This window comes from Heptranchias perlo, chromosome 10 (genome assembly GCF_035084215.1).
Source record: "Heptranchias perlo isolate sHepPer1 chromosome 10, sHepPer1.hap1, whole genome shotgun sequence".
Taxonomy (NCBI): Eukaryota; Metazoa; Chordata; class Chondrichthyes; order Hexanchiformes; family Hexanchidae; genus Heptranchias; species Heptranchias perlo.
The window spans coordinates 64,005,655-64,033,276 of NC_090334.1; the positions used below are offsets into that span (position 1 = coordinate 64,005,655).

General features: G+C 40.5%; 1 protein-coding gene across 1 annotated transcript in view; it reads right to left on the bottom strand.

The window, feature by feature from the left end:
- Positions 1 to 8,058: 8,058 nt before the first annotated feature.
- LOC137326656 (alpha-1-antitrypsin-like) overlaps positions 8,059 to 27,622 on the bottom strand; it is a 46,294-nt gene continuing 26,730 nt past the window's right edge. The window contains 4 exon segments of the mRNA XM_067991954.1: positions 8,059 to 8,553; positions 11,435 to 11,582; positions 13,725 to 13,995; positions 20,676 to 21,316. Coding sequence (XP_067848055.1) covers positions 8,365 to 8,553; positions 11,435 to 11,582; positions 13,725 to 13,995; positions 20,676 to 21,316 — 1,249 coding nt within the window. The 3' untranslated portion in view covers positions 8,059 to 8,364.

A 27,622-nucleotide genomic window follows, 5' to 3' on the forward strand; every position in this document is an offset into this window, starting at 1 on the left:
AGCAGATGCATTGGAATACCATCACCTCTATGTTCCCCTCCAAGTCACACACCATCCTAACTTGGACATATATCGCCATTCTTTCATTGTTACCGAGTCAAAATCCTAGAACTCGCTACTTAACAGCACTGTGGGAGCACCTTCATCACACAGATGGCGGCGGTTCAAGAAGAAGGCTCACTGCCACATTCTCAAGGGCAACTCGGGATGGGCAATAAATGCCGCCCTTGCTAGCAACACCCAAATCCTGAGAATAAATTTTTAAAAAACATACTTTATATGAATTCCATTTCAAGTCTCACCATCCTCTTTAAAACTTAAATTTTTAACAAGAATTAATTTAAACATCAATTTGTGTTTTTTCATATCTATTTCTGTTGAAGAATTGGATACTTTGGCTTAAATTGGGTGTGCTTTTTATGTTAATTCAGGGAACAGACTTGCAGGAGTTGCTGGGGGTGAAATTAGACTTCGAAAGTAGTGTAAAATGGGGGATAGTGAATCGACAGCCTGTTTTACACCCCGCCCTATTTCTTTTCCACTTACAGGAGAGGAGAGGATAAAAATAGGTGAGGAAAATGAAAGTGAGTCATAAGTGGGGCATATTATTCCAGAGGAATAGATAGAAAATACTATCAAAATAAATGGGGAAAATGTGACAATTGGATTAGCTCCATTTGTTCTAAAAAAAAGTGGCCAATGTAAAAATTTACCTAAGTGCTTGGACTTTTAAACAGGACTGTGTAACTGGTTATCAGCATTTGAAGTTATTATAAGAAAGTCAAATCATGAGAGATGAAAGATCATCAACCTGAAACATTAACCCTACCTTCCTCTCTGAGTGTTTCTAGCATTTTCTGTTTTTATTTCCGGTTTTCAGCTTCTGCAGTATTTTGCATTTTGTTTTATTGTTTAATTCACTACAACTTCTCCTCCAGGAATACCCACCTTGAGTTCTGCTCTTCTATTCAATGGTATTTTTGTTTGTCTCTTTTACCCTGTTCATGTTCATTGCTATCTGTCTCCCATCTTGTGTTTGATCATGTGTTTGCTAAAACTCACGATCACAGCCACATCTCTTTTCTGAGCAACTATCTCTGGCACCGACTCATTCCATGTGAATTCTATCTTAAATTCCACCCTTCTATTCTATTCCACTTGTCTGTTACTAATCACCCACCCCCACTATTTTACTTTACCATTACAGGTAACTGTATAAATTGTTCCGTGCACCCCTACAACAAACCGGAAATGTGAATGTGCTCCCCATCATTATTGTGTTACTGAAGATGCAACCAAGTGTGAACAATGCAAGAAGTGAGGTGATAAGGAGCTGCTCTTTCCGGGTATAGTCTACAGTATTATTGTTGTCTCATGAGATCCACCCTTTCCCCTAGTCGCTGCCACATGCAAACTTTCGTCCTCTCTCTTCAGCAGCACTAACTCACTTTATTTCATAGCTGTCCTGGTCCTCAGCTCCATTTCCTCTCTCCACAGATGTTGCCTCACCTGCTGAGTGTTTCCTGAATCAGTTTTAAAAAAAAGCAACTCTGAAAATTTTTAGCAATCTATCATTTAATTATTTTTTCAGCAGATATTTTACAGAAAGAAATTTCACAAAGGAGGACTGAATATAAGCGTAAAATCTGTCGTAATAAGTCAACAACCATATCAGTTTTGAGTGTGTTAGCAATGTTTGTCATCCTAACTTTAAGTTCCCTTGAGCTGCTGAATTAAATAACTCCTGCAAGTCTGTTCCCTGAATTGGCATAACCAGCACATAATTTAAGTAAAATTCTCCAACAGAAATGGAAAAAAAAACAAAATTATGTTAAAGCTAATTCTTTTTAATTGTTTAATGTTTAAAGGGGTGGTGATTGGAGTTCAGATGAAATTAACTTGTTTGGATTCAAATGGAATTTGTGGTGGAAATAATAGAATGGTTTAATCAAGCTTGAAAAAGTAATGAACAACATTTTCACCAGCTTAAATAATGAGGTGTTAAAGTGACCCATTTAGATAAACAGATTAATATTTCCAATGAAACTATTAATCTAATTAAGTGTTCATTGTGTGTGTAGAATATAAAGCCGGACACTTCAATTAGAACGATCTTTAGATTAATCCTGTATTTTTTTTTTTATTCGTTCACGGGATGTGGGCGTCGCTGGCAAGGCCGGCATTTATTGCCCATCCCTAATTGCCCTCGAGAAGGTGGTGGTGAGCCGCCTTCTTGAACCGCTGCAGTCCGTGTGGTGACGGTTCTCCCACAGTGCTGTTAGGAAGGGAGTTCCAGGATTTTGACCCAGCAACAATGAAGGAACGGCGATATATTTCCAAGTCGGGATGGTGTGTGACTTGGAGGGGAACGTGCAGGTGGTGTTGTTCCCATGCGCCTGCTGCCCTTGTCCTTCTAGGTGGTAGAGGTCGCGGGTTTGGGAGGTGCTGTCGAAGAAGCCTTGGCGAGTTGCTGCAGTGCATCCTGTGGATGGTGCACACTGCAGCCACAGTGCGCCGGTGGTGAAGGGAGTGAATGTTTAGGGTGGTGGATGGGGTGCCAATCAAGCGGGCTGCTTTATCTTGGACGGTGTCGAGCTTCTTGAGTGTTGTTGGAGCTGCACTCATCCAGGCAAGTGGAGAGTATTCCATCACACTCCTGACTTGTGCCTTGTAGATGGTGGAAAGGCTTTGGGGAGTCAGGAGGTGAGTCACTCACCGCAGAATACCCAGCCTCTGACCTGCTCTCGTAGCCACAGTATTTATATGGCTGGTCCAGTTAAGTTTCTGGTCAATGGTGACCCCCAGGATGTTGATGGTGGGGGATTCGGCGATGGTAATGCCGTTGAATGTCAAGGGGAGGTGGTTAGACTTTCTCTTGTTGGAGATGGTCATTGCCTGGCACTTATCTGGCGCGAATGTTACTTGCCACTTATCAGCCCAAGCCTGGATGTTGTCCAGGTCTTGCTGCATGCGGGCTCGGACTGCTTCATTATCTGAGGGGTTGCGAATGGAACTGAACACTGTGCAGTCATCAGCGAACATCCCCATTTCTGACCTTATGATGGAGGGAAGGTCATTGATGAAGCAGCTGAAGATGGTTGGGCCTAGGACACTGCCCTGAGGAACTCCTGCAGCAATACCCTGGGGCTGAGATGATTGGCCTCCAACAATCATGAAAGGTATATGGTCATGTGTAAGAATTGAGAGGATGACATCCATGTAACATAGGAAACTGCTTTTATTGTTATATGCTAACCACTCAACAAACCAGGAGTCAATAGAAAAGAATGAGAAGAAATTTGTCTAATTCCTCTCCATACCATAAAATCCTGAATTATATGATTACACATTTAAATGCATTAAAACGTATTGATTTGGTATTGTAACCGACACTCGGAGATGAATTAATAATGATACTCGAAATGGCACACATTGCTTAATGTTTCAGGTCAATGGCTGTATCTGTCAGTCCGGCAGGTCTCTGGGCTGAAAGAAGGTAGGTCTGTGTGAGGATCCTCAATTCTCTGAGGCGGGGGGGGGGGAGGGCAGAGCCAGAGCGGGAATGGCCAGGCTGGTTTTGTGTGCTCCTCCCAGCCCCACAAAAATAAAGTCAAACTTACCTGTTGGCTCCTCTTCAGCCCAGTCGCCAGCTGATAGTGGTCAGAGTGTGCACCATGGACCCCAGTTTACTTAGCTGTGTGCCCTCTTCAGGCGGTCAACTTGGAGGACCCCAGAAAATTGGAGATGGCCATGGCAATGGCAGCAACAAAGCGGTACGTTTTACCACAGCCATTTTCAGGGCCCTACCACCCTGTGCCTACCTGAAAATTCAGTCTCAAAAAACCATTGTTGTGGTCCTGGTTTTATACTAAACAGTCTGGGCAATACAACTGAAGATGTAGTTGGCTTTGGCTGCTACCTCTTGACACTACACTTGAACCTTATAGGGAACTATTATTCGCAAGTCACAAATAGAGGAAAAAAATAATTTTCCCATTCCTCAGTTTCAATTGATTAAGCACAGACTCGTCTTTATATATCATTCTTTGTTGGAAAACCATTAGAAGGAATTGCAAGAAATCATCCCAGATACGCAGCACTTCACCATCTAGAAAAAATTATAGGACAATTCCTATGAAACCTTCCTGTTCTGATTCACATTCACTATTTCTTGCTCAGTTATACTGTATACCACAAAGGTTTTGACATTATTGTAATTCAAAGTAACAATGATTTATTGGGAGTCTGATGTTAGTATTACTGTATATCTGCTCTAACACCCTGTCTGGTGAAATGCCAAATGCAGGAAACTGTCATTATATGCAAACTTCTCATTTATTATATTTTCTTTTAAATGGAGCAGAAAATAAATGATAGAAAAAAAGAGTATATGCATGGACACTGTAAATACGTGCGTGACATGAGAGAAAATAAAGTTCATTTGTTGGAGAATATCTTATTTCAAAATGTGATATTGTTTACTTAGAATGGGCTAATTGTTTCAGTACATTTTATTGGCCCAACATAAAAGTATCGAGGTCTTTTGGATAACAAAGATCCCTTCATCAGGTGATCATTAAGGAGACTTATTGCATTTTCATCATTCAAGTATACTCTGCTGAACTGTTCTGTTGCTATGGTTATCATTTTTGATGAAGAGTTGAAAACCTTTGAGAACTTATCGTTGTGTAAGCAACTGAAGACATTCAATTTGAGATATTTCTGAGATGCGATAAGGCTCTATATAAATCTAAATCTTTTGCTTTCAATTTTTAAAAGATTCATTCTTGGGATGTTGAGAAAGTAGCGGTGGGCCTCCTTCTTAAACCTCCGCAGTCCATGCAGAACCGTTCTATGGCACAATTTTATTTATTAATATTAAAGGATTGCTAAATGTGCAAGAGTATGGACAAGTAAGTATTTCGATTTTGCTGAAGTTGGAGAAACAAAACAATGTGGAAATTATATGGAAAAATTCCAGCCTTTTCTAGGCTAATATTACTCGACCAACAGTGCACCAAAGGAAACAAATAGAATTCAGTTACCTAGTTGCAATATTGCAAAAAATTGCATAAAGCCTGGTGACGCTACAACTCAGAACTACATACATGCTAAACAGCGGAAGCAACATACTATAGACAGAGCTAAGCGATTCCACAACTAACGGATCAGATCAAAGCTCTGCAGTCCTGCCGCGTCCAATCGTGAATGGTGGTGGACAATTAAACAACTAATGGGAGGAGGTGGCTCTGTGAACATTCCCATCCTCAATGATGGTGGAGTCCAGCACGTGAGTGCAAAAGACAAGGCTGAAGCATTTGCAACCATCTTCAGCCAGAAGTGCCGAGTGGATGATCCATCTTGGCCTCCTCCCGATAGCCCCACCATCATAGAAGCCAGTCTCCAGCCAATTCGATTCACTCCACGTGATATCAAGAAACGGCTGAGTGCACTGGATACAGCAAAGGCTATGGGCCCCGACAACATCCCGGCTGTAATGCTGAAGTCTTGTGCTCCAGAACTAGCCGCGCCTCTAGCCAAACTGTTCCAGTACAGCTACAACACTGGCATCCACCCGACAATGTGGAAAATTGCCCAAGTATGTCCTGTCCACAAAAAGCAGGACAAATTCAATCTGGCCAATTACCGCCCCATCAGCTTACTCTCAATCATCAGCGAAGTGATGGAAGGTGTCGTCAACAGTGCTATCAAGTGGCACTTACTCACCCGCTCACCGATGCTCAGTTTGGGTTCCGTCAGGACCACTCGGCTCCAGACCTCATTACAGCCTTGGTCCAAACATGGACAAAAGAGCTGAATTCCAGAGGTGAGGTGAGAGTGACTGCCCTTGACATCAAGGCAGCATTTGACAGAGTGTGGCACCAAGGAGCCCTAATAAAATTGAAGTCAATGGGAATCAGGGGGAAAACTCTCCAGTGGCTGGAGTCATACCTAGCACAAAGGAAGATGGTAGTGATTGTTGGAGGCCAATCATCTCAGCCCCAGGGCATTGCTGCAGGAGTTCCTCAGGGCAGTGTCCTAGGCCCAACCATCTTCAGCTGCTTCATCAATGACCTTCCCTCCATCACAAGGTCAGAAATGGGGATGTTCGCTGATGATTGCACAGTGTTCATTTCCATTCGCAACCCCTCAGATAATGAATCAGTCCGAGCCCACATGCAGCAAGACCTGGACAACATCCAGGCTTGGGCTCATAAGTGGAAGGTAACATTCGTGCCAGACAAGTGCCAGGCAATGACTATCTCCAACAAGAGAGTGTCTAACCACCTCCCCTTGACATTCAATGGCATTACCATCGCCGAATCCTCCACCATCAACATCCTGGGGGTCACCATTGACCAGAAACTTAACTGGACCAGCCATATAAATACTGTGGCTACAAGAGCAGGTCAGAGGCTGGGTATTCTGCAGCGAATGACTCACCTCCTGACTCACCACCATCTACAAGGCACAAGCCAGGAGTGTGATGGAATACTCTCCATTTGCCTGGATGAGTGCAGCTCCAACAACACTCAAGAAGCTCGACACCATCCAGGATAAAGCAGCCCGCTTGATTGGCATCCCATCCACCACCCTAAACATTCACTCCCTTCACCACTGGCGCACTATGGCTGCAGTGTGCACCATCCACAGGATGCACTGCAGCAACTCGCCAAGGCTTCTTCAACAGCACCTCCCAAACCCGTGATCTCTACCACCTAGAAGGTCAAGGGCAGCAGGCACATGGGAACACCACCACCTGCACATTCCCCTCCAAGTGACACACCATCCCGACTTGGAAATGTATCATCGTTCCTTCATCATCGCAGGGTCAAAATCCTGGAACTCCCTTCCTAACAGCACTGTGGGAGAACCTTCACCACATGGACTGCAGCGGTTCAAGGCGGCGGCTCACCAGCACCTTCTCAAGGGCAATTAGGGATGGGCAATAAATGCCAGCCTCACCAGCGATGCCCACATCCCATGAACGAATAAAAAAAAAATCTGGACTTCTCCATAACTCAACACAGCAGTGTCTGGCTAAAGGCACTTGGCGGTGGGTCAGCATTTGCAGTTCAACAACTGAAACTTCAGGATTTTAAGGTGTATTTTCACTTGAGCATGGTGACTAGTTACAGGCTTTTGAAATTTTTTTTTCAAAATCATTGAAAATTGTTTCCTAATTCTTGGGTTAGAATTGCTTAACTTACCACAGAATGGCAGTAATTTAATTGTTGTATGAAGCGGGCTTTACATCTTCTCATTCTGTTGAGCTGCCACGTGTCTAATGAATACTTCAATCTCTGATAATGGTGCCCAAAGTTTCAATCTTGATCCCAGAGATCGTAAGGACAAGTGCTTCTCCTTTCTCTACTCCAAGTTCATTTGAATTTGATGTTTAGCATCTGCTTTTTAAAGTTTATTTACTATTTCATAATATTATTTGTGAACTGTGCTCCTTGGTGTCAAATCAATAGTCTTCATTTAGCATTCATTCTCATCGCTGATTGATCAATATATGTAAAAAAGCATAAAAGTGTGCAGAAAGAGTAATGTTATGCTCCTTTAGGAGACACTGGTTGGTGTTCAACCATAATATCTGGGCCATCCAGGAACACCCTGTTCTAGGCATCCTTAATGGCATCACTGGGTATGAATAAGGTAATCATTCCAATTTTGGTAAACACACATTAAAACAAAAGTTTAATTTGTTTTTTTTTACAGGAAGCTTGCAGCTCTTTATTTAAAAAAGGGGCAATGCCTTCATGAAAAAAGTGGCAACCTTTTTCCATTTGTTCACAAACACACAACACAATGACATTGGCCAGTGTTTCCATTTCTATGCTTGCTAGCCCATGTATTTGTGGCCATTCACTTCAATGGGCAGAAAGCTGTGGGTTAATGATTACAGAAGTAGAAAGTCATTGTGTAAAAAGGCATTATTGTGATTCACCACCAGTGCATCATCCTGTTGAAAATGATGATTAGCTTTTTCAATCCTACTCACCAAACAAAAAATAAGTTTAATTTAAAAAATTGCAAACGACACTGTAAAAGTTCAGATGCATTTTCTATTTTAATGCAAGTTATATTAAACAATCTTGTACTTGTGTATTATGCAAAGCATGATAAACAATAAGTCTACATTTGAGATAAATTTGATACACTTGGTTATTATTGAAAAGAGTTTTATTTGGCTTTAGATCACTTCATAATATGCTTGGCAGATTACTCTATTGTAAAGCTAATTAATTATGCAGGCTAACCATCAAACTAATTAAACGTTAACACCTGTTACACCTAACTATTATTTGCCATTTATTAATGCTGCTTTTTTGTGAATAAATTGAGTTTGCACCAGTGTCAAACAGTGGGGTTCACCACTCTTCCTGCAAACAGGACACTCTTGATGTCGTGTTCAGCAATTAATAGTAAGAAGGGTCTGTTAAATACATACTGAATAGGCATTGACATTGGCATTATGTCAATTCCTGTAACTGCTGTAGCTTCTGTTCCTCTTTCATCAACATCCAGCACTGCCTCATGAACCACCTACAAGAACAAGGAACCAGGAAATTTGATTAAACTATTAAAAGGGATGGTATTTCTATTAATGTGATGCGTTTAACACATTAATATTAAATCAGTGCTTATAATTCAGCAATTAAAAAATCCAGTTGGTTTAAACACAATTTATCATTCTTTAGGCTTGTTCAGGCCTACCATGCATTGGATCATCCAATCATACATAGAATTACATAGAACGTACAGAAACAGAAACAGCCCATTTGGCCCACTGGTCTATGCTGGTGTTTATGCTCCACACAAGCCTCCTCCTGCCCTACTTAATCTAATCCTATCAACATATCCAGTGAATACTGTGCTGGTCTTACACCAGTCCAAGAAATAGGATTAAATGGATGGAACACAATGATTGATATAAATGTCAATAATGTATTAATTTTGGTTAAAAAAAATGGCACTTCCCTCCTTTGTTCCATTCTGCTCTATCACTATGTCAGACATTAGGTTTTATCCCTATATGTCCATTAGATCCTCCACTTCCTGAATTCCAATAAGCTCTCAGGTCCTTCTGCACCCCCATTTTGAACCTCTGAATTTATCCCATCTTGTTCTGTCTTTCCCAGGGCTCTGTTTTCTTTCACTCTCCATATCAATAACTTCATCCACTCATCATCCAACGTTATCGCCTCTTTTGTGGACAATTCCACTCGGCAGTCATTAAATTCCTGCGTGCCCTCAGTGCACATTACTTTCAGTCCACTTGCAATACAACAATTGAATCCCTAAATCCTGATCTCCACCATTAATGCTTTCAGTTGCTTGTAGATCTGTTTTTATCACGTGTCTTTTAAATCCAACCAAGAGTGACCACCTTTTGCTTTTGTTGACACCAATCTTTGTCCTCCTTCGTATTTCTTTTTGTTCGTTCATGGATGTGGGCGTCGCTGGCAACGCCAGCATTTATTGCCCTTGAGAAGGTGGTGGTGAACCGCTGCAGTCCGTGTATGGAAATTCTTAGCCTCTCTATTTCTTCTTATCTCAAAGGGAACTCCCATATCTCCTCCATTGATAAAGATACCTCTAAGAAGTTCAGTTTCCTTTTTAAAGTGAAGCATTTATTTTCCTCTCAACAGCTACTAACTCCCTATAACCCCAAATCTGCCCAAGATGCAGGTGCTGCTCCCATGTCTGCGAAGGCTCTTGTAGAAACTCTCGGATTCCCTAACAGGATTCAACAGGTTCAATAAGTGATCATTAAACAAACATACGAATTAAAAGCAAGAGTAGGCCATTCGGCCCCTCGAGCCTGCTCTGCCATTTGATAAGATCATGGCTGATCTGATTGTGACCTCAACCCTACTTTCCTGTCTACCTACTATAACCTTTGACTCCCTTGTTAATCAGGAATCTATCTAACTCAGCCTTAAAAATATTCAATGACCCTGCCTCCACCGCTCTCTGGGGAAGGGAGTTCCACAGACTCAGGACCCTCAGAGAAAAGAATTCTCCTCATCTCCATCTTAAATGGGAGACCTCTTATTTTTAAACTATGGCCCCCTAGTTCTAGTCTCTCCCACAAGGGGAAACATCCTCTCAGCACCTGCCCCTTCTAGTCCCCTCAGGATCTTATTTGTTTCAATAAGATCACCTCTCATTCTTCTAAACTCCAGTGTATACAGGCCCAACCTGTCCAACCTTTCCTCTTTTACCTGCAGCCCCCAACTTCTCTCCCTTTCTATTTTGATACTAAAATGGCCAGTACTGCTTTGATCTTTCCTTTCTTCTAATGTGCCTTCACCCTATACTCTCTTCTTCCTTGCTCCATCCTTGCTGTGTTTATATTGAGACTTCAAGCAATATTTCCTGCTGTAACTCAATCTTTCCTAGAACCTCAAATCTGTGGAATATCTTATCACCTTCAGTTTTTCCCCTGCCTGCATTGTACAGCATTTTAACACAAGTTTGAAATCATTTAGCTACTTCTTTATGATTCATCTCATCTTGAGGTTGAAATTGTGTGCACTGGTTAACGTGTTCACATCAGTTTTCCTGTGTGCTATTTTACCTTTATGACTAACCTGTTAACTTTGTTAAAAAAGCGTACAGGCTTTTGAGGGAATCATGTTGGCCAGTGCACGGAAAGCACCTCACATGGGAATTTGAAGCTCTTATCTCTTACTCTTACTCTAGTCACCAAGCTGGTGTCTTGAACCGTCTCTGTCCTCCACCTTGGTTTCCCAATAAATAATTTGTGACTTGCTGAAGTTACACTGCACTCAGATACTGGAGAAAGATATTCCTTCAGTGTCATTCCTTTGTGAATCTGTTCTAATTCTTAGGTTATTGTTTGATCAGTAGTTTCAATAATTGTGAATAACTCTTGCTTGGAAATCGAATGCCTATTTATGTTGAATCATGAATTCCAGAGTATTGTCAACAACATGGAAACAACTGATCATGTGTACGCTTGTCACAGTTGCAACTTGTTATTTTCTGACAATGGTCACCACTGGTTTTGGGACAAGGTTTACACAGGCCAGCAATCTGAAAATTGTATTGCTGCCCTGTACAGGCGGATTCAGCCTGCTTATAGCTAGAAAAATTGAAGGCCTATGGTAGCCAGCACCTTCGGCAGCTGCCATTTAAGTTTCCTTTAGGCAGCGCAGAGTAAAATATTTCTTGACGTGATACTCCAGAAAAATGACATGCAAGAGAGAAGAGAAGAGAAAAATCACAAAAAAAACTTAAGCATATTTCTGTCTTCCGATGATAATTATCCAACTGAAATATGTAAATTTTAGCATCCAAAACATTCCAATAATTTGGCCAATGTTTCCATGATCTTTTGTTAGTTTGCAAAAAACAAATTCAATATTTAGTTTTTCAATTAAATATGAAAGTGTTTTACCTTTGATACTTTTAGTGCTTCAGTTTTAGATATTCCAGAGAGGTCTGCATTCTTAGTAAAGACGTCTATGATACCCATTGCCATCAGTAGGTCTTTGAGCTGGTAGGATGTCTTCAGTGACAACTTTGGCAGGTACAGGTCTGCAGAACTATTAAAAACATATGTCAGAAAGGTACTGCTTTACTCATCATTTTCTGATTTTTACTAATACATAAATTAAGCAAAAAGAAAGCGACAGTATAAATTAATATGGTGGTAAATTTGGCCTTGTATGAATATTTTCTTTGTATAAATTAACAGTTAAGGCAGAGTTTGTATTATGCCTAGAAATTTTAAGATGACCGATAGATGTCAGCCCTAGGACCGAATGGGATTTATTCAGGGAGAAGCTTATTCAATTCACAAACATTAGGCTTTAGAACTACTGAGAGAATGAGAACGAAAAGGAAAAGAGATGCAATATGGACAGTTTCTGGGAACTGTTGTGATATTCGTGCAGGAGTGAGATAGATTAATGATACAAAAAACTATATTATATGTCAGCTTGGCTGATAGCACTCTCACGTCTGAGTTGGGAGATTGTGGGTTCAAGCCCCATTAAAGACTTGAGCAAGACCAGAATTTGGGTACTCTTGACTATCTGCTGATTTCTCACACTTACCAGATGGATTCACTTCCATTATGATGTATAATAGTTTAGCACCATAAAGGACTCTCCCCAACTTACTTTAGCTCCTCATAAAATGTCAATAACTACTGAAAACACTGAATTTTTTCCCTGGTGAAAACTAATCAAAAATTTCCACAATATTAAATATTTTTGAAGGTATAAGTAGCTTCTCACTTATGAATATATAAACTATGCACGCCCTACGTTTCTTCCCATCCTGAAAGTAATGATTCATGCTGATTGTTCACCAAAGTGAATATTCCTCATGTGAGGTCAGACTGTGAGAATCAGCAGACAATTTGTCTATACAGAGTGTGTTACAGTAAGCCTGTTCCTCACACAATAGCTGCAACCACGTGCCTTCCAGCAGGAATCACTAGGTGGTGAATCAGAGCAGAAATCTAGCTAACTGAACCAAAGGCGAGAGGTGGTAAATGTTACATAACAACATAAGAACATAAGAAATAGGAGCAGGAGTAGGCCAATCGGCCCCTCGAGCCTGCTCCGCCATTCAATAAGATCATGGCTGATCTGGTCCTAACCTCAAATCTAAAATCATGTCCAATTTCCTGCCCGCTCCCCGTAACCCCTAATTCCCTTTACTTCAAGGAAACTGTCTATTTCTGTTTTAAATTTATTTAATGATGTAGCTTCCACAGCTTCCTGGGGCAGCAAATTCCACAGACCTACCACCCTCTGAGTGAAGAAGTTTCTCCTCATCTCAGTTTTGAAAGAGCAGCCCTTTATTCTAAGATTATGCCCCCTCGTTCTAGTTTCACCCATCCTTGGGAACATCCTTACCGCATCCACACGATCAAGCCCCTTCACAATCTTATATGTTTCAATAAGATCGCCTCTCATTCTTCTGAACTCCAATGAGTAGAGTCCCAATCTACTCAACCTCTCCTCATACGTCCGCCCCCTCATCCCCGGGAAATGTTGATTAGTTTTGAAAGAGACCTGACAAAACTATAGCTTCAAAAGGACATGGAGGAGATGAAGATTTAGCGATTCAACTACACTGTAAGAGGAATTAAGCCTTTTTAAAAAATTCATTCTTGGGATGTGGGCATCCCTGGCAAGGCCAGCATTTACTGTCCATTCCTTGTTGCCCTTGAAAAGGTGGTGGTGGGCCGCCTTCTTGAAACGTTGCAGTCTGTGTGGTGTAGATTCTCCAACAATGCTGTTAGATAGATACTTCCGTGATTTTGAACCAGTGACAATGAAAGAACTGAGATATAGGTCTAAGTCAGGATGGTATGTGACCTGGAGGGGATCATGGAGTCGATGGTGTTCCCATGCACCTGCTGCCCTTGTCCTTCTAGGTGGCGGAGGTCGCGGGTTTGGGATGTGCTGTTGAAGAAGCCTTGGAGAGTAGCGGCAGTGTGTGCTATAGATAGTACACACTGCGGCCATGGTACACCAGTGATGAAGGGAGTGGATGATGTGGCTGGGAGCACTAAATGGCCATGCAATCTAAATGAAGTTGATGACTAGAGTGGCATTATCTGCAGAACAATGATTTTTTTTCCCCTCCTTTAAGCTGATTGTAGCACTCCACCTCTGCGCAGCTAGAGAATAATTATATTTTACTTGATTTCACTGATGTGATCAACTTACCCAATCTGTAATGAATTCAATAAGTATTGAAAATTGGTAATGGTCAGGTTTTGTTCCACTTGCGCCAATTTTCCCGGGTCTGGTAGAATCAGCACCAGGGAAGCATTTCCTTTATAGGGAACCTTAATCACAGAACTGGAAAGTTGTTCATCGCGACTGCTATAAAACATCCCCATCTTCTTCATCATTTGAACTTTAACTGTTGTTGTATCATCTACATGAAAGTCATCTTCATAAGTGTCCTGAGGATCAAAAGGCTTCACCCATTTCCCTATAAGAATCAAATAGAGATAATTAGATACTATACTGAACTGTTTACTAATTGGTGTGGACATAGGATATATCCTTTCTACTCTTCACTAATGTTAACAAAAAAGAGGGGTTAAATTGGTTAACCCCCGAATCCAGTCGTGGGCATCGCGGTGAGAGATAAACCTGCGCCCGGTTATTCCGATGCAGGCAGCACGAGATATTCGTGTTGCCTGGTCACTTACCTCATTGAAGTGCAGCATGGAGGCTGTGCCACGATGTTTGCACTTCTCACCAGCATGGGGGGCGGGGGCGGGGGGCGAAATATCGCATGATTTGCTTGCACCTCTTAAAGGCAGGCACGGTACGGGTCTGAACGGAAATCGGACATCACACACGTAAAATACAGATGCAGGTCCTGTCCCTATGTTTACAAACTGTTGAGTTATGTTAAAACATTGAATAAAGGTTGCGCACTGCTAAATCCCACATCCTCCAATCTGCAGCCAGACCTCACCAATCTGTCGATCTGAGTTTGTACCAGGCCTGCGAGAGTGCGTGCACCAAGGTTCTCTGCTGATGCACAAGAGGCCTTGGTGCAAGAGGTGGACGGAAGGAGGGGCATCCTATATCTGCAGGGGTCGGGGGGGGGGGGGGGGGGGGGGTGGTGGGATGCGGAATAAAGAGGCCCTCCAGACATATGCTCAACGGGCAGTAGGGTACGCAGTCAATACCGGGCGCATAGCACCATGAACATGGATGCAGTGTAAGGAGAAGTTCAATGCTTTGACACAAGTGGTCAAGGTGAGTGAGGTCAACTGTCAACTCCTACCAACTGCACCATTAGCCGCATCCACTGCTCCACGCACTACACCCCCCATCACCCACCTACCAACAAACTCTTTCAATCAGTACACAACTCTTCCAATCAGATGCTTCTTCTCACCCTCACACATTACCACTGTTCCAAGCCGCACACCCACAACTCACAGGTCACACACGCTGGCAGCTATTCAACCATGACAAGCACATCACGTAAACATCCTGCAGGACACTCACCGACACTTCTCACTTACTTGAGGGAAGGCGCCTAACAGAAGGCAGCAAGTGCCAGTGGCATTTAGCCCCTCAAGCCTGTTCCGCCATTCAATGAGATCATGGTGGACCTGTGACCTAACTCCATATACCCATCTTAGCCCCATATCCCTTAATACCCTTGATTCACTGAAATCTATCAATCTCAGATTTAAAATTAACAATTGAGTTAGCATCAACTGCCGTTCGCAGAAGAACGTTCCAAATTTCTACCACTCTTTGCGCGTAGAAATATTTCCTAACTTCACGCCTGCAAATCCTAGCTCTAAATGCTAGGCTATGTCCCCTCATCCTAGTATTCAAGGATAGGAGACATCCAAAAACAGTTACAAATGCATCAGCAGCCAAAAGCAATAATCCACCAACTAACCTGTAAATCCTGCATGGTCCCTTTAAATAGCACTGGTGGGGGTTCTCCAGGCCGTCTAAGACACATTCAGGTATTCATAGTTCAGACAATGCATTGATTGGAGCGTTAAGTGCCAAATTGGTGTCTATGCTTTTACATCAGCATTGCACACTGATCTAACGCATATTCTCCTTACTTTACATGCTGCTGGCGTTCGTGAAACCCTTTACCAAGATGGTGTCCAGTGCACGGCACACTCGAAGCGTGCACACGCATTCCAGACCCTATTTTGGAATTTAGCGAGACCGCGTAGTGCCAATACACCGGGCGCTACATGGCAGAATTTCTAGCCCCTGGTGTTAAATTTCCTCTGTACACTATGTTTAGTATACTGATTGACACATTCATATTAACGTTGTTACATTCCAAAAATAACTGCTTTCTACACCTTGTAGTAATTTACCTGCCAGCAGAGCAATGTCCATTTTAACCAAAATAACTGATAATAGATAGATTTTTGGTTCAGGTTATTTTGATTAAATGAATATTTTTTTCTCAAACCTGTTCAATTAATTTTTTGAATCTAACATCTTTCCAGTAATTTTGAAAATTGACTGTTTTTGAGTTTCATTGTGGAGAGCAACTTGCTAGGTTTTATTTTAAAAAAAGGACTTGCAATTTACAAATTACTAGAAAAGTTGCTTTTGAAAGAATTGTTATTTGAGACTCTTAAGTATGTTGTCTATAATATATATATATCCAAATGTTTTACATACATTTTTTACATTACATTATTTTAATGTTGTGGTTAGCCCAAAGTCAACAGGAAATGAACATGAACACATTAACCAGTGTGTTAAAACTAATCTGCAGAGGGACTTAAACATCAGTCAGAGCAAGTGTCGAACAATTCCTCACTTTCTATTTACATTGTTAGCAGAAAAGATAATCACAAAGTAAGGAAACTAAACTCCATAGAAATTCCAAAAGAATTCATGGCCAATTATCTATTTTGTCACTTATAAACCTAATCTGATCTATTGCTTAGTTATTTATCTGTGATGGTGACAAGACCCCTAGTTTTGTTTTTTTATCTTTTTCACTCAGGTCCTGTTGCAAGAATCATTAGCCATGGACAGAGAAAATGGGTCGGTGGGTGCTCTGCATTCAGACCTACCACACAGCCATTCTAAAACTGGTCAACAGTACGTGTGTGAGGGAATTGCCCAGGAAGCAATTGTTTAAGATGTCCTGTTATTCAAAAAGGGAGCGAGGGATAGACTGAGTAATTACAGGCCAGTCAGTCTAACATTGGTGGTGGGCAAATTATTGCAATCTATTCTGAGGGACAGGATAAACCATCACTTAGAAAGGCATGGAGTAATCAAGGACAGTCAGCATGGATTTTTTAAGGGATGGTCGTGTCTGACTAACTTGATTGAATTTTTTGAGGAGCTAACAAGGTAGGTCGATGGGCTAGTGCATTTGACGTAGTCTACGTGGATTTTAGCAAGGCTTTTGACAAGGTCCCATATGGCAGACCAGTCAAAAAAGTAAAAGCCCACGGGATCTAAGGGAGAGTGGCAAGTTGGATCCAAAATTGGCTCGGTGGCAGGAAGCAAAGGGTAATGGTCGATGGGTGTTTTTGTGACTGGAAGGATGTTTCCAGTGGGGTTCTGCAGGGCTCAGTACTAGTCCCTTGTTTTTTGTGGTATATATTAATGATTTAGACTTAAATGTAGGGGGCATGATTAAGAAGTTTGCAGACGATACAAAAATTGGCCGTGTGGTTGATAGGAGGAAAGCTGTAGACCGCAGGAAGGAATCAATGGACTGGTCAGGTGGGCAGAAAAGTGGCAAATGGAATTTAATCCAGATAAATGTGAGGTAATGCATTTGGGGAGGGCAAACAAGGCAATGAAGTACACAATAAATGGGAGGATACTGAGGGTGTAGAGGAAGTGAGGGACCTTGGAGTGCACATCAACAGATCCCTGAAGGTAGCAGGACAGGTAGATAAGGTGGTTAAGAAGGTATATGGAATACTTTTCTTTATTAGCCGATGCATAGAATATAAGAGCAGGAAGGTTATGCTAGAACTGTATAAAACACTAGTTAGGCCACAGCTTGAGTACTACATACAATTCTGGTCACCACATTACAGGAACAATGTGATTACACTAGAGAGGGTACAGAGGAGATTTACGAGGATGTTGCCAGGACTGGAAAAATTTAGCTATGAGGAAAGATTGGATTGGCTGGGGTTGTTTTCCTTGGAACAGAGGAGGCTGAGGGGTGATTTAATTGAGGTGTACAAAATTATGAGGGGCCTAGATAGAGTGGATAGGAAGGACCTATTTCACTTAGCAGAGAGGTCAATAACCAGGGGGCATAGATTTAAAGTGATTGGTGGAAGGATTGCTGCAGAGCTGAGGAATTTTGTTTCACCCAGAGGATGGTAGGGGTCTGGAACTCACTGCCTGAAAGGGTGGTAGAGGCAGAAACCCTCATCACATTTAAAAAGTACCTGAATGTGCACCTGAAGTGCTGTAACCTACATGGCTACGAAGCAAGTGCTGGAAAGTGGGATTAGGCTGGGTGGCTCATTTTCGGCTGGCGCGGACACGATGGGCCGAATGGCCTCCTTCTGTGCCGTAAATTTTCAATCATTCTATGATGCTGGAGGGGGTTCTCTTTTGAGGCAGAATGAGAAATGTTTTGCTCTGCTTCCATCTATGCTCTATCTGACTTCAGATTGCTTCACGATGACACTGGCTGCAAAAACAAAATCGCAAAGTGTTCTATTCCCCAGCATTGCCAGTCTTGCACCTTTTCACCAATATTTTGAAATGAACAAGAGTGACAAAAAATTCAGTTCCCCAGAGAACTACTCTTGGCTTTTCTAAGTGAAACTGCCTACTTAGTAGCAAATAATGCTGAGTTATGAACAGATGTGTGCTGTAGACATGTACCTGCTAAGAATGAAGTCAAGGCTGTCCCAATTCATTTCACTCTCAATCTTTTCACTTATTGGGCAGATGACACTTCATCACCTCTTAGTCAATTTTTAAAAGGGTACTGATGGTGAAACTTCACGTTATATTAAATATGTGCTTCATTACTTCACATTTTAGGGAACTCATATTGCAAGGTATGAGTGACTCGAAGCAATAATCACCTAATACTAGAATACCATCTGGAGTATTATTTCTTTGATTATTTAAAATAAAATCAAAAAATATATTTCTATGAAACCAGTCAAATATGTGTTTGTTAATGAAAAGTGAAATGATTTGTGCATTTCATGTCAGTGATGATTAAATAATTAACTATATTTAAATTTATAAAATTAGTATGTCACTATCTCACCTCTGTGCTTGTGTATTAACCAAATTTACTTCTAGGACTACTCTGATGAAAAAAATGACAAGATCAATCTTTTAGACTTCTAATTAAATTAATTTAATCCTTCTAAAAATCCATGCAGCTTAAAATTCTTCTGTATTGCCAATCGCCAAATCTATCTGCAATATTTGAATAGATTTTAGATTTTCTGTTAGTATTACACTTACTTCCTGTATCATGTCTTGGCTGTCACTCTACCACAATATTTCCATCAAGCCTTGGTGTTAACGTAAGCTATAAAAATATACTTACCATTATAATTACCGGCTTTGGCCCTCGCTTTATTGCCTGTCTCTGCTCCCCCCTACCCCACATAGATGATGTTGCATCCTCAATGTTCCTCCAGTCTATGGTCCTGGACCGATCCCTCCCTCACCAGTGGCCAACCTTTATCCCTCAATCAACATCTTCAAAAACAGATTAGTTGCCATTTATCTCATTACTGTTCATGGTGCCTTGCAAAGTGGCTGCTGCATTTGCCTACAAAATAACAGTGACTACACGTGAAAAGTAATTCATCGGCTCTGAAGTGCTTTAGGTCTTCCTGAGAACTTGAAAGGCACTGCATTAGTGCAAGTTCTCTCTTTTTTTAAACCCTCCTCCACCAGTGACTTGCTATGTCCCGCGGACTTGGGAGTGTGGCCACATCCTTTCCTCCACTGATAAATGAAAGATAAGCAAAGAAAAGGAGCAGACAGGAGTAGAAGAGCACAGAATGAGAGAAGAGAAAGAGGCAGTGATAGATAAGAGCAGAGACAGACCAGCAGAAGAGAGATGGACAAAGAAAGAGAGATACGAGCAAAAGCACAGGGTCAGGGAGAAGCAGAACATGTGAAAGAGAGAGAGAAAACCAGAAGGTGGAACAGATAAGTAGAAGAGATAATGAGAAAGAAGCACAACAAAAGATAAAGAGAGATGCAACATGAAGATGACAGAGACAGTTAAAAGAAAGACTTCTCCAACTTACTACAGGAAAGATGTGATTGCACTAGAGAGGGTACAGAGGAAATTTGCGAGGATGTTGCCAGGACTGGAGAATTTTAGTTAAGAGGAAAGATTGGATAGGCTGGGGTTGTTTTCTTTGGAACAGAGGAGGCTGAGGGGTGATCTAATTGAGGTGTATGAAATTATGAGGGGCCTAGATATAGTGGATCGGAAGGATCTATTTCCCTTAGCAGAGATGTCAATAACCAGGGGGCCTAGATTTAAAGTAATTGGTAGAAAGATTAGAGGGGAGCGGAGGAAAAATGTTTTCACCTAGAGGGTGGTAGGGGTCTGGAACTCACTGCCTGAAAAGGGTGGTAGAGGCAGAAACTCTCATCATATTTAAAAAAGTACTTGGATATGCACTTGAAGTGCCATAACCTACAAGGCTACGGACCAAGTGCTGGAAAGTGGGATTAGGCTGGGTAGCTCTTTTTTGGCCAGCACAGACACGATGGGCCGAATGGCCTCCTTCTGTGCTGTAAATTTTTCTATGTTTCTATTACTATGTGCAGCTTATTGAGAGATTTGCAAATATGGAGCCAGACTTTCATCCCTGACTCAATTAAACTAAATACAAAACACCGCTTTGATGAAAAAAATATTTTGCTTGGGATCAATCTTTTAGATATCTAAATGAAATAAATTAATTGTTTTGAAGATTAATATGTCATCAATACACATTAATGTAGCTTAAGTTTCCTGTACATTACCAATCCTCAAATGACTATTATAAACCCAACCTTCTACCACAAAGAAATTAAAGTGAAAAAATCATTAAGAAATTTTCCTACTCAAGATGTAGAATACATCTTCCCTTTGTTCAAATGCTTTGATATGTGTGTATAACTTAAAAAAAAACTTCTTACCTTTAAACAAGACATAATTAATAAGTATCATCACAGTTTCCCGATCAAGGTCTTTAATAAAGTCTTGGATTTTGCCATTCGTTTGCCGGCTCACATAAGTGTTGATTGTTTCTTTCGCTTTCTCTGTTGCTCTGAAATCAACATTGACTGCCTCTGCCGTATAAAATTGCCGTGTGTCCTCAAGGAATTTTTTTTGAAGAACTAATCCCTGCTGTACGTACAGAGAGTTCCCCATCATCAAATGCAGTTCACTATTTTCACCGGTTAGCTCTTGCAGGAGGTATCTGAACGTCTCATGCACTTCTGTTGCATCGTTGTGTGTCATATTACTGTACCCGAGAACCCGTACAAGCTGATCTCGAGTGTTATGTTTTGCGCCCAGAGACAGCATCGCCAGGGCGGCAGAGATGCTTATTGGAGAGAAGAAAATATTCTTGGAAGCTGAGCTTGGTTGAGAGGCAATCTGTCTGTAGAGACGCAAGGCAAAATCTGTATTTGAGGCTGAAAGTTCGAGTGCAGACAATTGTCTATTTGGATTGTTTTCGTTAGGTATAGCAGGGTTTCCATTAACACTAACTATTCCACTGTAGAGCACAGTGACTAGTAGCAAAGCAACAGGAATCAGCTTCTCCATCTTTAACCTGCAAAGCAAAAAAACAAACTTATATTGCAGTGTTTTGAGATTGTTCAAATTCTGACCAACCTTTATCTAAGTCACATTAACGTTCTGTGCAACCTTAATAATAAATCTTTATTACATCCAGTAAGCTAACTGAGTTCTAAAGAGGTTCGCATATTGCCAACTTAACTTCTAGAACAAGAGCATTTATTAAGAGCTTCTTACTCGAAGTTTGATCGTAATTTCAGAGTCCTACCTAAAATGAAGCAGGCCGTTCTTACTTTGGTGTTCCCCTGCATGGTAGTTGGTGTTTAAATCCAATTTATACCGTTGCAAATGCAAACAGATCAGTTACACATTAATCGGTAAACTGACCTTCAGACTAGCAGTTACCATGGCTATACAATGGTATTTGCATTTATGATTCTTACAACTTCTATGTGCATAACCAAATACTGCAAAAAGGTTTTTGTAACATTAGTTTCATGTATTACATTTTGCATTGAGAAGAGGTGCATATTGGTCCATTTTCTTTTATTTACTGACTTCCCCCAAACTACAATGTTCCAAATACATTTTAAGTCATTTATTATGGACAACGTTAAGGTTTTATTGTTATTCCCACATTCTTACACAAGATTATTGTTGTGAATAAACATGCAGCATTATAATTGCAATTCATTCTAAATAGATAACTGTATCAAAGTTGATTTTCATGCAATTAACAGCAGCAGCTTAAGAAAAATTGATTGTCATTTAAGAATCTCAAATATACTTAATGATGCAAATATTACAATTTATTGTAATTAAATATATTTAGAATTTACTGTAATTAAAGTTCAAGTCAGGGTACATATTACTTATATAAGCTTGGCATTTTGCTGCACAGGACTTTCATTCAGCCCATCATTGCTACACCAGCTCTCTGAAAGAGCCATCCACTTAGTTCCATTCCCGTGCCCCTTGCTTATATTTAGTATTTATCCACTTCTCTTTTTAACAGCTGTTATGGATTCTGCCTCCACCACTGATTTGGATGGGTCATTCCATGTCCTAACAACCCTCCGCATAAAACTATTTCTCCTAACCACTCCCTTTGTTCCTTGGTGATGATCTTAAATTTATGCCTTTTAATTGCCGACTAACTGACCAGTGGAAATAGTTTTTCCCAATTTACGTAATCAAAACCTCTCAATTTGAACACAAATTTTGACTTGTTAAACTAGGCTACTAAACCTAATGAAAGTTGCAAACCTAATTTTATTTAAACTTGTTTGAGGCAATACACCCAGTTAACAAGGATAATTTACAATGATCTAGTCAAGGGTGAGTGCCCATGCAGCCACTTTTAATTTAATCAGCAAAACTTGAACAAGAAAACCTCATTTAAAGTTCTGAAGATCAGTTGATTCAAAAATTGGGCAGAATGAGTACACTAAAGCTAATTTGAAGTGTAAAGTTTTATACCTAAGTTAGTCAATAAAGTTTATTCAAAGGGACACATCAGCTGATTTTAAATTTGGAAATACAAGCTTCTTTCAAGGTTATTAAGCTTGTGGTAGAGCAGGTTTTTTACAGTGCATTTGTGAACACATTTTAAGAGTTATATCTAAACTTATCTTAAAGTCATACATCAAAGCTTGTTTGAAAGTGTGCAAGTAATTGTTTTAAAAATTGTGCATTGTTTCAAAATTGTTCAAGTAAATTAGTTTAAGGTTATAGAATGGTGTGTGTTTGCAGTCTGTCTAGTGCAGTATGTTTGTAGTTCATGGAAAATAGCATGATTCAATGTTAAATAATTTATTGTAGCCATAATATTTTACAAGGAAATGAATGGATTTGTATGTAGATTCTGAAATGGGATCTGGTCTTATAAGAGTTGAGCTTAAGTAGAATCCAGTACCACTTCATTGACCTGGATAGTCAATTTCCATTAATTGGTAAGTTAAATTAATTGTTGATTATTGCATACTCGCACTGTGTTCTGATTGTTCATGAACAGCTGTTAGTGTTCAAATAAAATTAATATAGCTAAAGTTTTACAATAGATTCTTTAGATCATTGTGCCTTTTCACAATTGGTGTACAGTTTGGAGCAGATATAAAGTTCATGATAGCACATGTAACTAATTTTGAAAGAATACAATTTAATAGTTTTAGAACATTTTAGATCTGTTTGAAGAGGTTAGGGTATGATATTGACATTTTTTGAACTTTAGTAGCAACAGAAAATAAAAGCATTAAAAAAATGGAATGTAGAGTAAGCAAAATGATTCCAAATGAAATACAATTGGAATGGACTAATGGTGGGAACAAATTTACACTTCAAAAGAAAATGGATTATCTTTTGGTGGAATAGTCTGCTTCTCTTTATAAGTGCTCTTTTCCACTTGTTGGACTTTTACTAATAACATTGTTTGGAGAATTGTCCAATTTTTAAGGCTGTCACATACCATGCCATTGTATACTGTTATTTTTAAACTGTAAATGGCAGGTTTGATTTGATGAATGGAAAAAGGAGATGCTAAAAGGCACTTTTTACATAGACTAAAGTTGATTTGTACGTTTATCTTGTGTGCTGGATCAACAGCAAAAGCTACTGTCAACATTGTCTTGTAATGCAAAAATTGAACCTTGACCTCAAGATATCAAGGTGAATGAAAAGGATGAGTTGTTACAGTAATGTGAAAAATAATTTAAATGTCCCTTAAAATATTCTCTACATGAAAACAGTGTGTGCCCTTTATGATTTTTTTCTTTCATATCAAGAAAAAAAAAGAACTTTTTGCTACTTGACAATTGGATTTGTTTTCTTTGGTTTAAAAACTGAATGTGAAGCTTTGATGGGCATTATTATTTACCCAAACTTTCTGACCATAGACCTTCAAACAAGACAGTGTAGTTATCAGCATTTGAAATATATACTTAACCTGATACCTGCTTTAGAAGCAATTTGACCCTTAAGTATCTGCAGTAAGAATCAGTTAAAAAGAGTTTACGATAAGATTTTTTTGAACAACATTTAATTTGTTAATTGATTTTACAGTCACTACACCATTTCATAGAAGAGTACTCAATATGAGACATGAAAATGCATCGTAATCAGTCATCAAGCGCATTAGCTCTGATTGCGTGTTTTTTTTACTTCGACTGTTCAAGCTGCTGAACTCAATGGGCTAGATTTTCTGCTGTGGTGGAGTTTTTGCAGGAGGTATATTGGGACTGCACTTAATACCAACCCGGTGTGACCCTGCTCTGAATCCACTGCATTTTCCTGTGTCAGGTTAATTTTAATGTTGAGGGTAGGCTCCCAGCATTATTTGCGCTCCCTATTGGGAACTTGGCTCCTTGAAGTTCTTACACATGACTATATACCTCATGAAACATAATACAGAATTAATCTAAAAACAGGGTCATTCTAATTGAAGTGTCTAGCTTTATATTCTACACACACAATGAACATTTCACCAGATTAATAGCTACATTGTTTGCATTGGAAATATTAATCTATTTATCTAAATGGGTCACTTTAACACCTCATTATTTTAGCTGGTGAAAATGTTGTACATTAATTTAGTCGAGCTTGAAAAAGTATTCTATTATTTCCACCACAAATTCCAAATAAATTAATTTTGTATTGCAGCATACTTTGTAAGAACCACAGTTGTCAGTCTCATCATCTCCTTTAAATGTTAAACAGCTAACCAGAATTAGCTTCAATGTAATTTTTTTTCCTGACCATTTTTGTTGGATATTTTACTTCGATGTGTGCTGGTTATGTCAATTCAAGCAACAGACTTGCAGGAGTTACTGGCCTGGATTTTCCTTAGGTTTTCAGCCTGTTTTTGGGAGGAGTGAGGAGTACTGAAGAGGAAAATGGATTGGTGAGATTTCGTTCCATCCCTTCCTCCAAAAACCTCAAGGTAATGTTAACAGCTGGCAACACTTACTAAAATACTGATCTGCCATGTGTACAAATGTTACTTGAGAAGTCCCATAATGTCTGAATTTCAATTTCCCCCCTTTGCCATCTGTGGCCCACATCTCGAAAGGAACAGCAGTGGAACATAGGAACAGGCCATTCAGCCCCTCGAGCCTGTTCCACTATTCAATGAGATCATGGCTGATCTGTATCCTAACCCCTTTTACCTGCCTTGGCACCATATCTCTTAATAAACTTGGCAAAAATCTATCAATCTCAGATTTATAATTGATAATAATTGATCTAGCATTTACTGCTTTTTGTGGGAGAGAGTTCCACACTTCTACCACCCTTTGCGTGAGGACGTGTTTCCTAACTTCTCTCCTAAATGGCCTGGCTCTGATTTTAAGGTAATGTCTCCTTATCCTAGACTCCCCAGAGGAAAATGTTTCTCTCTATCTATCCTATCAATTCCTTTCAAAATCCTAAACACCTCAATCAAATCACCCCTTGACCTTTCATATTCCAGAGAATACAAGCCTAGTTTATGTAATCTCTCCTCATAATTTAACCTTTGGAACCCTGGTAACATTCTGGTGAATCTGCACTGCCAAGGCCAGTATATCCTTTCTAAGGTGCAGTGCCCAGAACTGTATACAGTACTTCAGATGTGGCCTTACCAGGGCTTTGTATAGCTGTAGCAAAACTTCCTCCCCTTTATATTCTAGCCCTCTAGGTATAAAGGCTAACATTCCATTAGCCTTTTTGATTATTATAGGTGGGAATGGATTTAAAGGGCATCTTATGAGGATATTGCATTTGCTCTAACCTTCCTGCTGTATATTTGCTGGGATTTATATTTTACTTTGTCTGTCCACACCTCACTTTTAGGTTCAGCAATGCCCCATTGTCCAGAACCTTTTCTATGGACCTAGCACAACAGTGTAAGAGGACAATCAATTTGATACAAGATGAGAACAACTGCGCTCACATCACCAGGCTGTAAGCTCTCTGAAATCGGCATCAGGAGGCTTGATGAGTGGCTCCCGAATGGACAACATGCGTCATCTGATTTCCATAATCCTGTCAACTTTCTCAACAGGAAAGGTTTTCACTATTGAACATTCACTATCCAGACAACTGCCATGATTCTTTTATTTCAAGTCATGATATGTAGTTGCTCATTTCCTGCACCTGTCTTCACCCCCATGGAGGAATGCTTACTGACACCAGGGCTGCATTCCTAGAAGATGGCAAGCCGAGATTCTACAAGCTGTCTGCTTTCTCTTTCAAGGAGAAAGTTGTCCACATGCAATGACAGAGAACTGCCATGAGAGTTGGAAGCCCTAGCCTCTGATCTCACAGCTCTTACAAGGAGGAACTCCCTGGAACTCTTCAGCGAGCTTACGGGAGAAGCAGTGGGAGATGGGGAAGTAGGAAGGGAGGCAGCTGCCGCAGGTTGGTAATGAGATTCATTTTCTCATGTCTCTTCAGTTGCTGCAGCACAAATAAAATCTGTCACCACAATACGTTGTGGATCCTTAAGCTCATACTTAGTTCTGTGAGAGCTATGGCCATTGTGCAACTCTTCTACCTATCCTTACCTCTTATTTTTCTGCCCTGTCAGGTGTGTTACAGCTACAAGCTGAGGAAAAGGTTAAAAAAGGACCTTGGTCCTCTGCTTTGGATTCTGCCAGCACCTCTCCACTGTCCTACCAAATACCAGCCCCATAGAAAGTCATCTGGAGAGAATATGAAGGGTCTTGTGGTACCTTCTATGCATTGATGGTAAGCTGATGAGACACTTCAAAAGGTGTTTGTAAGTGTTAAACATGCTTATTATAGTGCATTCCGAGAAGGAACAACTGTCTTCTCTTATCTTGGCTGCCCTAGGGAAGTCTTTGAACATCTTGCAGTACTGCATTGCCATGTGGGGGATAGTGGAGGAGGCACTTGTTGCCAAGGATAGCTCCTTCTAATATCCTTGAACAGTCCCTTTCTATGGGTGCCTCCACTCATGCCAAATAGATGTTCCTTCCTTTGCCTTAGGTATTTCTACTGAAGAATCTGTAAACTTGGGAGCTCTGTGCCCTGCAGCTGCACTCTCAGCCATGTTCCTATGCTTCCCAGTAGTACCTTACACCAAACTTCGCATTCTGAGGCCTGGGCCTTTAAACTACTGAAGTTGTTAAAATGCTGCAGCCGCTTCCAAGTTCCTGTCTCATGGCAGACAACAATACCTCTGGAATTCCAGCTCCTCCGGTCTCATGGCAGACAACAATACCTCTGGAATTCCAGCTCTGTAGAAAATGAGGCTGAATGACCCTGGTTAGAATCGGTTGTAGTGGAGGGCAGAAGTCCTGCCTGACTACATTTCTGTCACAAATACCGCCAATTGGAATATCCA